This window comes from Ascaphus truei, chromosome 17 (genome assembly GCF_040206685.1).
Source record: "Ascaphus truei isolate aAscTru1 chromosome 17, aAscTru1.hap1, whole genome shotgun sequence".
NCBI classification, from domain to species: Eukaryota; Metazoa; Chordata; class Amphibia; order Anura; family Ascaphidae; genus Ascaphus; species Ascaphus truei.
The window spans coordinates 40,025,536-40,038,265 of record NC_134499.1 but is presented as its reverse complement, the minus strand read 5'-3'; the positions used below and the strand labels follow the sequence as shown (position 1 = coordinate 40,038,265).

Below are 12,730 nucleotides of genomic sequence, written 5' to 3'. Positions count from 1 at the left end.
TTTGAATCAGTCACATGTGAGATAAAGCATTTTTTTCAGACCTTTGAAATAATTTCAATACTCGGAAAACATGTCCCCAGGACAGGTTAATCGCACGGCAACATCACTAATGGTTTCCAGGCCAGGAAGCGGCCATATTGTCAATGGAGGGGAGAATATAAATGTTATTTCACTGCAAGCAAAGTCAATAACCAATCATGTGCTAGGAGACAGGATGCTCCTGAATAATTACAATAAATATAAAAGACTGGGCTGTAATATTTAATAAGCACTGATAAGTTTGCAGTTCTCACAATTGTTCCTTTAACCACATACCAATACATACAATATTTGTTCCACCTCATTCCAAGTTCCATAGGAAATCTGAAACTCACACATTATAAAACCATACAATATCTGTACAATGACCCATGAGAGCCCAATAAAAGCCACAGACTTGCTTCATTTTACATTTCCAAAACCCTGAGTGTGCTTAAATTTAACATGGTAACAAGCGCATATTTACACGCTGCGAAATCCTGAATGGGCGTGTTTTCCACGCTTATAATTACCGTCCTGGAAATGTGACTCTTATTTTATACTGTAGATCAAATGCCAACGTTTTGTACACTAAAAAAATAACATTATCTGCCAGATTTATTACGCTTATTTGAGCACAGGCAAATCTTAACACTGCAATCAACCGGAGTCAGTTCTGATAAAATCCTTAGTTATGGGTCAACAATTTTAAGAATATTAAACCTATTCGCTTTAGTACATTGCATTTAATGACAGAAAACACTGTTTTGTGCTATAAACAATTTCAAAGAGACTTATGGCGCACCTCATATCATGCATCCTAATGAAAATGAACATGCTGCAATATAAAGCAGTACTGTGTAGCTGTTCACGTCCATGGATTTAAAACATCTTTGGTTTACAAAATCCATATCCAAAAACACGACAGATTCACACACACCACACACACACACACACACACATACCCCCCCCCTAAAATACAGAATATGTTGGTTACAACTGTGATCTAATGAAGCAAAAAAATAACATTTTAGGCACATTAATGGTTGCCACTTTTTGCTTTAAGTTGCGTTTTTCTTCAGACTGGAGTAATTTAAGGCTTAACGTATATAGAGATTTTCAGCATCCTAGTGTATGGTAGATTCATATTCAGGCAAAGTCCGATGCAGCAGTTTAATGTAATCTGACATTGACTTATCTGTTCTCATGGGCAAATTATCCACACACTACATTATGTTTAAAAGGCCGGTTGAGCGTGATATATCGGGTAGTTATGACTTGAAGAATCAGATGTACTTATATCATCATATTTCAAGGCACACTCCATGTACACTGGATTTATCTTCATCATACTTTGAAAAAGACTAATCGCAGTCTTTAGATAGTAGTCTTCTGAAACAAGCCTTCATTTTTCCTCCCTTTTTTGCCAGCAACCAATGAAAATAGCGTCTGGATTCTTCTGGAAACAAACTATTCACACCAACTTTAATCCATTCTAACATGGCAACGTTTCAATGCCATCACGTGCCTTCATCAGGATCAAACCGACGCATTGATTTATAATAAACATTTTCTACCACTAGCCGGGGATGCCTACAGTTTATGTACTAATATGAAGGGTGGGTCGCGTCGGTCCATTCTTCCAGGCAGTAACACAGGAGGGAGCGGGAGGTGGGGTATGATACCTTTTATTGGACCAACAAGTAGTTGACATGTTACAAGCTTTCCAACCTCTCAGGGTAAGATCCGATGAAGGACCCCGAGAGGTTGGAAAGCTTGTAACATATCAACTACTTGCTGGTCCAATAAAAGGTATCATACCCCGTACTCCCGCTCCCTCCTGTGTTACTGCTAATATGAGAGAGACTGGCAATTTCTCTTCTTGTCCTGGGCTCTCAGCGACAGAACCCCTTTACTCAATTTAAAAGGATTTTTAAACTTAAGCGTTATCTTTGGTAAATAGAACCATCTTTATCAATATATGTCAAAAACAAACACTACTGACTGGATTACAACGTTAAGCATGCAATGTAAGGCCTCAGCCAAGCTTCCAGCTGGCGTGCTGAGGCGCGCTGAGGTTCAGGGACAGTGGGTGCTTTCCCTGGCCTTGCGGGTGCTTTCTCTGCGCGTCTTCAGGGGGCGGACCAGTGAGGTCACGGAGCTGGTTCGCCCTCATTGGCCGGCCCTGCGCACCGGCAAGCGGGGAAATTTTAAATTTCCCCAAGACCTACGCTTCCGCGCGCTTGCGGAAGCGTAGGCGAGCCCCTTCTAAAGCCGCTCTAATTGCGGCTGTAGGGGCTCAGTGCTGAGCGGGAGCGCGCCTCTGTCAGCAAGCAAGTAACATGGCCGAGGCCTTAGAATGAATACTGATTCAGTATGTGCGGGCGAATGTAAAAACATTACACTTTGTTTTTTCTAATTCAATTGTCACCATGGGCTGAGTAAAGACACTGACCGGCACTGAGTTTGGAACAGTGAAACCTGGTTCAATTCCGGTGTCGGCTCCTTGTGACCTTGGGCAGTCACTTTATCTCCCTGTGCCTCAGGCTCCAAAAATATAAATTGTAAGCTCTACGGGGCAGGGACCTGTGCCTGCAAAGTTTCTCTGTAAAGCGCTGCGTAAAACTAGCATCACTAGATAAGAACAAATACTGGTTAACCCAGGGTTTCTCAACTCCAGTCCTCAAGCCCCCCCAACAGGTCAGGTTTTCAGGATATCACTGCTTCAGCACAGATGACTGATTGAGCTACCTGTGCTGAAGCAGGGATATCCTTAAAATTTGCCCTGTTGAGAGGTCTTGAGAACCCGTGGGTTAACCCAACCAACAGTAATTAACATAATAAACCATATATCTGTCAAAACCTATTTCTAAAACTGTTAAAACTTAACACAGACTGTGACTAATAAGACAATTGTGCATTTAAAACATACGTGTAAAAGCATCTAGCTCCCCCCAAAAAGCAATGCAGAAGGTAAAAGGATGCAAGCTGACCCATGTTTGCTTTGCAGGAATATTTCTCGTATAGTTGCATCAAAAATGAAGATTCTTACAGTAATATGTGTAAAAGTGTGTGGATTTTTTGACCCTATTTTATCATATTGTTATAAAGACGTGGCTGAACGCTGACAGAATGGCTTTGCTGTATCAGTAAGTGCATAGCAAAACAAATGCATCAGTTTATCATCTGCAATGTTCTTTGGTCCTTGATAAATGTCTTTATGGGGCGGCAAATCTCATTAAATGCCCCATAGAAAACACAAGCCATCCCCCGATATATTAGCCCCATTAGCACGTTAGTGGTCAGAGAAGAGGCAAGACCGCCGGTCGCTGCACAAGTCCCGGGTTTCTCTTTGGCGTGAGTATGTAGTGCATATTCAATGTCTTGCAGTGCAGGGATCTGAAGGGCAGCTTTTATACACCCCTTGCCCCTTTCAATTCTTCTTTGATGTGTCCTCCACGTAGGAAATTAAAATATTTTTGATGTGCCGTCCGAACCCAATGGCCGTGAATCCCATCACCGTTTTGGCTGCATCAGTAGATTTCACCTCTAAAAGAAACATCAGTAAATAAAAGAAGCAAAACCCCCCGATGTCTCTGTTCATTTGTGTTTGCACCCGTGTAACGGGGGGAACGCCAAAGCTGAACAGGGCTACTTTACGCTGCTTTAAGGACGCCTTAAAGCGCCCTCGGTTTAGTTACCAGTGCTCCCGCATGGGCATTTAAGTAGGACGCCTAAGTCATCCCGCGATGACGCGGCTGTTTCCTGCTGGCACACGGACCCCACAAGACATGGTGGCCATTCTGAAATCCCCAAGGAAGAAGTCAGTGGCCACTAAACCAGTATCTCTGCAATCAGATGGTCCCGGAGCTACAAACAGCGCAGTAACCCAAAAAGTAAAAACAATGGCTCAGTACACAGGATTTCTGCTTTAAACAGAGGTCCAGTTAGTCTATTAAAAATTCAGCAACTACACAACTCCTTTTAAGTCCATTCTAACTTGTTCTGCACATTTTAACCTCTTTACTGTAATGCATTGCTGGCCCATCTAGCAGGTTTTCAGGAGATCCCAGCTTCAGCACAGGTGGCTCAACCATCAACTGAGCCACCTGTGCTGAAGCAGGGACTGATTGAAGCTCCTGTGCTAAAACGGAGATATCCTGAAAACCTGACCTGTTGGCGGGGCCTTGAGGCCTGGAGTTGAGCGCCCTGCTATAAGCCTACGATTATAGCAACACTTCTGGGTGAGCGAAACATTTTTTAGCCCGCTGGATATTTCCTTTCCCAGGAAACATGGACCGCTGAGTAGCCGCGGTGTGCAAGCCATCATCATATTTAATATATTTATTTTGTGCGGTATTTAAAAAAATATATCAACTCGGTGGTCTTGACTGTAAGATAAAAAGGAAGATAATGAAAGTTAAGTGCACCTTGTGACTATTTAACTACTATGCTAACCTTTCCAACGATCGATCATATTTCCCCCTTTAAGATGTCATGTACCAGCGGCTCAGTATCATTATAGTATATTAAGATTTCAACTGAAAACTCTCCTCTAGAGGAAACACTTAAGTACCATTTATCCTGACACTTAATCTGGTTCTACTTCTCCCTGCACCTACAGCACATTATCTCTATAATCCACTACAGCAATGCATCGAAACCTCTGCCCTTACTACAGTGTTTGCGTTCACACTAACACATCACGTACGCGTGTAATCCTACTGTACTGTATGTCTACAGAACATTTCCATTTAGGTCTGTGCACCTTACCTGGGTTATTGTAATGCATTAGGAACGCCAGCCCCGCAGCTACACTAAAGCAGGCCAGGAAAAAAACAGGTCCTGTAAAACATAGAACACGTTCTAATTATTATATAACGTATTATAATGAAGCGTTACAAAGAACAATGTAAATAAGACACCCCCCCCCCCCCGGCTATTTAAGCAGTCATTGTTTTCTGCTCTTACTTGTCACGTTTCTTCTCCTTTGTTTGTGAATTCTCTAAAGTAGAAGAACTATGCCTGTCCGATACTCTCCTTCCCTTCCCTGAGAGAGGATCTCTTAACAAATTAAAACAGACTTCCTCCTCTTGCTAGCATGGATTAAAAACCCAGGTAGTCTGTCTTTGTGACTGCAAGAGCATCCTCTGTCTCACTGCCGAAGTGAAATCTGTCTGCACACGCTCCCAATCACAGGTGTACGATAACCCCAGCGCTACAGCGGTGGGTGAGTATTGTGTCTCTCTGGGAGTCCTACCGGCTCGCACCGGCTTGTCCCGCTGGGGCAAGTCTCCCTGATGCAAAGTGATTTGCAAAGTGTGCACACATGTCCCAGTGATATACTGTACACACACAGTACAAGTGCGTGTTACACTGACACTGCACCGCCATACTCACCCTTGTCATTTAAAATATATTTCTCCAGGTCAGTGCTTATATCTGAGGGATCCGAGGTTTCTAGAACAAACAGAAACACGCGGTTAGTTTGTAGCATGTAGGAAAACAGCTGCAGACAAAGCAAAGTATTTCATATGGGCGACGTCCTCGGAGGAGCCTGAGAAAGCGCCGTGAGGTCGGAAATGTCGCCCATAGTATCTCTGTCCTGTTCTGTTTGATGTATTACATTTATACCTTTGATATCATACCACAGTGAGTGCTGCAGACCTTTTTGCTATACACACACACACACACACACACGCACGCACACACACATTTCCTTTCTAAAAAATGCAAGCGTTTTTGTTGAAGATATCTATTGTATCTGCCATCACAGCCTCCATGGGTAATGAATCCCACAGTGTAACTGCCCTTACTGTAAAGAACCCTTTCCTTTGTTGCTGGTGAAATCTCCTTTACTCCAACCTTAAGTAATGATTCCGTGTCATCGGTACTGCCCTTGGGATGAAAAGTTTTTTTGGAAGCTCCTTGCATTGTCCCTGAATATATTTGTATACAGTTATAATATCCCCTCTTAGATGCCTCTTTTCTAATGTAAACAAATCTAATTTAGCTAGCCTCTCCTCATAAATCAGATTATCCATCCCCTTTATTAATTTGGTGGCTCTTCTCTACACTTTGTCTAGTTCCATAATGTCTTTTCTTAGGATTGGTGCCCAAAATTGTACTCCATATTCAAGGTGTGGTCTTATTAATGCTTTATAAAAGGGGCATAATTATGTTTACTTCCCTTCCATCCATTGCCCGTTTGATGCAAGATAAGATCTTGTTTGCCTTTGCAGCTACTGCATGACATTGGGCACCATTGCTAAGCCTGTTATCTACAAGCACTCCTAAATCCTTCTCCATCAAGGATTCCCCCAATTTATCCCCATTTAATTTGTAAGTCGCCTGTTTATTCTTGCATCCCAAATGCATAACCTTACATTTATCTGTATTAAACCTCATCTGCCATTTACCTGCCCACGTTTCCAGTCTCTCAAAGTCCTTCTGGAGAGAAATTACATCCTGCTCTGATTCTATTACCTTACACAATTTAGTGTCATCAGCAAAGATGGAGACTTTGCTCTCGATGCCAACCTCAAGGTCATTAATAAACAAGATAAAAAGCATAACATAACTCCTCTTCTGAACAGATTAGCAGAAACATCACCCCGTGACATGGTGCAGTGTAGTTGTAGAGAAGCAAAAATGTGTAAAAAGTGACTGGATTTCTATTTCTGCCAAACACGTACGTGATACAATGACAAACAGTGCACAAAACAGAGATTGCAGATAAGGGTGGGGTCCGTGCTGGCCCTGTCTGCCATGCAGCCACAAAGGAGGGAGAGGGAGTGTGGGGTACCATACCTTTTATTGGACCAATAAGCTGGACTTGGTGGTCCAATTCAAGGTGTCATACCCCCCTGATCCCTCCCCCTCCTTTGTAACTATAAAACAAAGATTGTATCCAAGAGTGGATTCAAATTCTGTATGCTACGAAATAACTAGAAGGGTGTGAGCACCATCTAGTGGTGGGCAAGGCAAACAGTTTCCCTTATTGCTGTTCCGACAGCATCAACTTCCCATTCAGCCTGGTTTCAATGTTACTGCATTCAATCATATTCTATGGAGACATACCAATAATATTTTGTTCCTATGCTTATTACAGAGGGCCCTTTATTGTGATTTTCTAAAATCTTCTTTAAAACTTGACCCATGTGGCAGATACTGAGCATTTTTGCTGCAGTCCAATATTCGGGATATTTTTGCCGTTACGAGGTTAGACCTGAATTTGAAAAGTTAATAAATGTATCTTAAATTCTGGATCAACCATTAAAACTGATAAAGAATAAGTGATGTACATCACTTACTTTCTGGGCAAGCTACCTGCCCATCTGCACAAGCTCCTCACCCCTACCGCACACAGCACCGGTCCCCTGAGATCCGACTCCAAAAGACTGTTCATGGTCCAAAAGGTTCAACAAAGAATCCGCATGCTCCGCCTTCTCTTACCGTGCACCCCACAGCTCTCAAAGTTGCCTCCAGTAAAAGTAACTTCAAGACTTCAGCTGTCTCACATTTTAATCCGGTCTGTAACTGTTACATACGCCTATAACATATATTATCTTTAACTGTCCTGAAATGTCTGTAAATGTAATGTGTAACCATGTATTTTCATCTTAACGCTGTGCCCAGGACATACTTGAAGTGTCGCAAAGTGGAGCATTGCTCCTGAACAAGTATAAATTGCAGCCTTTTCAATTTACTCTGGGCTAACGCATGTAGCACAAACGCATTGCGTGGGCAAATAGCCAGTTTACCGCTCATAAAAATAAGAGCCAAATTTACATTTCGACAAAAATAGGAACAGAAGACAGTTTTTGAGGGGTCATTTACAGAACGTCTTAACAGTCAAAGTATAGGTGTGTTTATCATCAATGTATTTAAATTAGCTCACCATGGACATACACACATTTAATAGCACCTATCTTGTATTAGTGTCTAATTTACAGCTGACTTAATGGCTGTTCTTAATTGAGGACCCCTTCTTAATTATGCGCCTATAGGGTCCTGGTGCTAATTACATTATACTATAAAAACCCTGCACGTGCGACATACATTTTCTAGAGCCCTGGCCTCATTTGCTGCTCTATTGTTGGGCAGACACTATATGGCAATGCTTGCTATTCGTGAGAATAGAACAAGACCCCGGAGAAGGGCAAACAAATGGTAGGGCTCGAGTTAATATATTTGGCATGTCTGATTAGGAGTTACTCCAGAGGAACCGCCCAACACCTTATATCACCACGGGCATTTTGAAGCTGATTCAGGCTGATCTGGAGCCTAAAATACACATTAGAACAGCTATCTCCGCTGGCCGCAGTTCTGCTATGTTCTCAATCACATTAACTTCCTCTCTTAAATTTGAGTTTGCTTTTCCTCTCATCTTGTCTCCTTCCTGCTGTTAGGCTCCGTTGTCCCCCGGAGGCCCCGATATTAAGGGTGTGTGCTGATGTAATTAAGCACAAACATTACGCAGACTTAATTATTACATAATTGCAAAATATGTTAACATTACGCACAGCTAATAGTGCTAACCTAAGAACTTGGTATCATATTTAAAGACCAGCTGCAGCGTGTAACACTTAATCGGCTCATTTCAGGAATAGTGATAGCGTCAGCCTAGATTTAACTCTACAGCAATTACCTCTAAACTCTTAACGAGCGTCGATGTACCGAGTGCTTTGTTCCATGTTTGCACCTCTAGTCTCAAACATAAGCGCGCAAAAATCTTTTGTAGAATTAAAATGTTGATCCATTAAAAGGGACAGTATGAAGTATCTTTCTCTGCGATGTTTGCTCCAGTTGTTACTCCACTTGCCGCAGTGACTATTTTGGGGAGAAATTGTAGGGGGCGGCAGTTCATGGAACCGGCGTATATATCTCTACCTGCGTGCACACGAATTAGCGGCGCAAATACCGTGCTGGTGAGTAAGAAGTGAGTAAAACATAACAAGTCGATATAAAATAATGGAACTTAAAAAACAAATACAACTAAAAAAATGATGGTCACGGCGAAGGAAATGTGAGTATAGAATTACAGAATGGTAATCAATATCCCCTATAATAATAATATATACTGCAGATTCAGTCCTACAAATATTGTGGGTCAGTGTCACCCAATCTACTAGTGGTAATCTATCCTTGCAGTGGTCATCTTGGATTGAAGTAGAAAGATCAGTGTAGCTGCTTACAGATGGACTATGAATAGATGATCTTGCTGAGCATAATTGTTCACTCTGGATAGAAAACAAGACCTGGCAGATAATGTGTGTAACATATATCACAATTAAGCACTAGATACTGGGATAGCCTGTCTCACAATCAGATGTGGGTTATATCCAATTTAGGGTGGAATGGATTAACAGCTGCTGTTATACAGGATCAATCCCCGAGTGTACGAACACGTGTGTGCTCATGAAATCTTTATTGATAAGAATCGCAGCACTTCACTAATTAACTAGTTATAGCACCATAAAATCACACATTGAGATACAGTTTGCAGCATTACCATTGATTCAGTTCAACTCCAGTAGTTATTAAGCGTGTGTATTTGTACACTCAGGGATTGACCCTATATAACAGCAGCTGTTTAAAAGAAAATACGTAGGACGTTGAATGAAATGTGGCTTTCAGTTGGTGTTCACCTCTGCTGCCAAGGCCTCGGCCAAGCTTCCCGCTGGCGTGCTGAGGCTGAGGGAAAGCAGGTGCTTTCCCTGGCCTTAGACAGCTCGCCGTCAGGGGGCGTGTCGGGGGCGGGCCAGTGACGTCACGGAGCTGGTTCGCCCTCATTGGGCGAACCGCTCACGTGACCGACCCTGCGCTCCGGCAAGCGGGGAAATTTTAAATTTCCCTAAGACCTACGCTTCCGCGCGCTTGCGGAAGCGTAGGCGAGCCCCTACTAAAGCCGCTCTAATTGCAACTGTAGGGGCTCAGTGCTGAGCGGAAGCGCGCGTCAGCACACCTCCGCCAGCAAGCAACAACCCTGGACGAGGCCTAAGAGATCTGCAGGAAGTGTAAGAAGCAAGGTGAAGGTTTCCTGCATCTGCCACAGATAACAAACAAATGATGTTTAGGAACAAATTGCAATCTTTATACATATCCCCCAAAGTGTCATAGTGATAAGGTCCGGACATGTACTGGAATATCTGTACACGTGGGACTGCAGCGAGCACACGCAAACTTACTCGTGTTGGTCCTGCTGGGCAGGCTGGCATACAGTGTGTCCGCATTGTTCTGTACACGTGGTACTGCAGCGAGCACACGCAAACTTACTCGTGTTGGCCCTGCTGGGCAGGCTGGCATACAGTGTGTCCGCATTGTTCTGTACACGTGGTACTGCAGCGAGCACACGCAAACTTACTCGTGTTGGTCCTGCTGGGCAGGCTGGCATACAGTGTGTCCGCATTGTTCTGTACACGTGGGACTGCAGCGAGCACACGCAAACTTACTCGTGTTGGTCCTGCTGGGCAGGCTGGCATACAGTGTGTCCGCATTGTTCTGTACACGTGGTACTGCAGCGAGCACACGCAAACTTACTCGTGTTGGTCCTGCTGGGCAGGCTGGCATACAGTGTGTCCGCATTGTTCTGTACACGTGGTACTGCAGCGAGCACACGCAAACTTACTCGTGTTGGTCCTGCTGGGCAGGCTGGCATACAGTGTGTCCGCATTGTTCTGTAACGCCCGGTAGAACTCCTGACACTCTCGGTCCCCTTTCCTCTGTAGATGCTTCAGCAGGTCAGACAATCGCGTACGGAGAGAGGTTTTTGGATTCCTAAACTGTAAATGAAGAACCTTTTGTTAGAGATGTATTGTATGTCTTTATTCATATAGCGCCATAAATATACATAGTGCTTCACAGTAGTAATACATGTTGTAATCATATAAATAACAAATAATATAAATAACAGGTCATGGGAATAAGTGCTTCAGACATAAACATAACATTAAGGAAGAGGAGTCCCTGCCCCGAGGAGCTTACAATCTAATTGGTAGGTAGGGAGAACGTATAGACTCCAGTAGGAGGGAATTCTAGTAAGTGCGTCTGCAGGGTGCCAAGCTTTATGTATCATGTGTGCAGGATTATCCACAGTACAGTATATAGTACGGTATAACTTGATGGAAATCTCACTTTGGGGCTAATTCCATTAATACCAAAGCGGCCGTTTGGAACGGAAATCCCCAATGGGATTATCGGTCAAAAATGGGCCGCACGGTGACTCGGGCACTTATTTAATTATCCCGTTATCTCCGAGATACCCGCACCAACAACTCCAGTGGCAAAGAGACTCCAGGTACAGTGCACCCAGCAGCATTATACTGTACGAGAAAACATTCAGAATGGTTATTACTGCAATGACATATTCCTGAATTGGATGCTAAAAATCAATACAAAAACAACCATTTTCTTCAAACGTTATATTTTCTACAAGATTAATATAATTGACTGAGTGGCACAAAGTGGAATCCGCGCTGGTGAAACAGTGATAGAATGCCTGAACCCCTCGCAGCCGCCGGCAGCAGAAACGCCAAAATCTCCTAAGTGAGATCTCCCGGAACCAGGAAAGAAGAAAAACAGCGCACTGCGGGTCAGTGTGAAGTAAAAATGTGTTTTTAAAGAGTCCACCGAAATTGTGGACCTCACAATTTAATAACATACATATACATAAAATAATAATTATAGACAATATCATATCTACATAATATTAAAGATACAATATAAACTACAATAAACACCAATACATACATTATTGTTATTATCAGGTTATATTTAATTATACTGAAATGCAGTAAAAGAAGTGCAATAAGTAAGTGGGTGTGCTGAGCGGGCAGTGGTCAGCAGCTGCCCCACTGCCACTCCGTGTAATTTATATTGTCTCTAATATTATGTATATTTGATATCGTCTTTAATTGTTATTTCATGTATTTGTATATTTTTACAATGTGTGGTCCACAATTTCAGTGGACTCATATTAAGACCACAAAAACACCCTTTTAACTTCAAACTGTCCCGCAGGGCGCTGTTTGCATCCTTTTCTTCTTTCCATAATGGATTGAGTGTTTTGTTAGACAAAGCAAATCAAAGGGGTTAATATATCACATTTAAAAAAATTGAATTTGTTCACGATTGTTACTGTGGAAATAGAAAACTGTTTATACGTCAACGCATCAAGACGCTTCACATTGATTTGACATGTTTTAGCATCTTGTGCTTTACTGAGTGATTTACGGGACTTTTTTGGAGGAATTACTATACTTGACATAGTATAATAGGACACTTTGAATTTTGAGATATATATATATATATATATATAGATATATATATATATATATATATATATATCTATATATATATATATATATATATACACACACACCGTATTTCCTCTATTCTAAGACGCACCTTTTATCCCATTTTCACATGTGTGAGATTGGAATGCGTCTTAGAATCAAGCTTCAGGCGACCCTCTGACCGGGAAAGGGGTGGCTGGTGTGCGCACGGGACCTGCTAACTGCTCTCCCCTCACCCACACCACCAAACCCGTTAAACCCTTGAAGGATGCGGCCGCCATACTGTTGCCCGGGAGTCGATGGGCAGCAGCGGGAACTTGTCCTCACCCGTCGGAGGTGGTGGGGGGGAAGATAAGCGGTGCAAAGGGAGCGCAACATCGCGGAAAACCCGTGAATATCACATGATCTAATGAATG

At 42.7% G+C, this 12,730-nt stretch overlaps 1 protein-coding gene across 3 annotated transcripts in view; it reads right to left on the bottom strand.

The window, feature by feature from the left end:
• Positions 1-245: 245 nt before the first annotated feature.
• Positions 246-12,730, bottom strand: part of CARD19 (caspase recruitment domain family member 19) — a 36,654-nt gene continuing 24,169 nt past the window's right edge. For 2 of the 3 annotated variants that reach the window (XM_075574904.1, XM_075574907.1), the window contains exons 3-7: positions 10,649-10,802; positions 5,419-5,478; positions 4,792-4,863; positions 3,720-3,888; positions 3,437-3,567 (exon numbers count right to left, since the gene is read on the bottom strand). In XM_075574904.1, coding sequence (XP_075431019.1) covers positions 3,758-3,888; positions 4,792-4,863; positions 5,419-5,478; positions 10,649-10,802 — 417 coding nt within the window. In that variant the 3' untranslated portion in view covers positions 3,437-3,567; positions 3,720-3,757. Of the gene's footprint in view, positions 3,568-3,719; positions 3,889-4,791; positions 4,864-5,418; positions 5,479-10,648; positions 10,803-12,730 lie in introns of all 3 variants that reach the window. The other variant, XM_075574905.1, reaches the window with a different exon arrangement.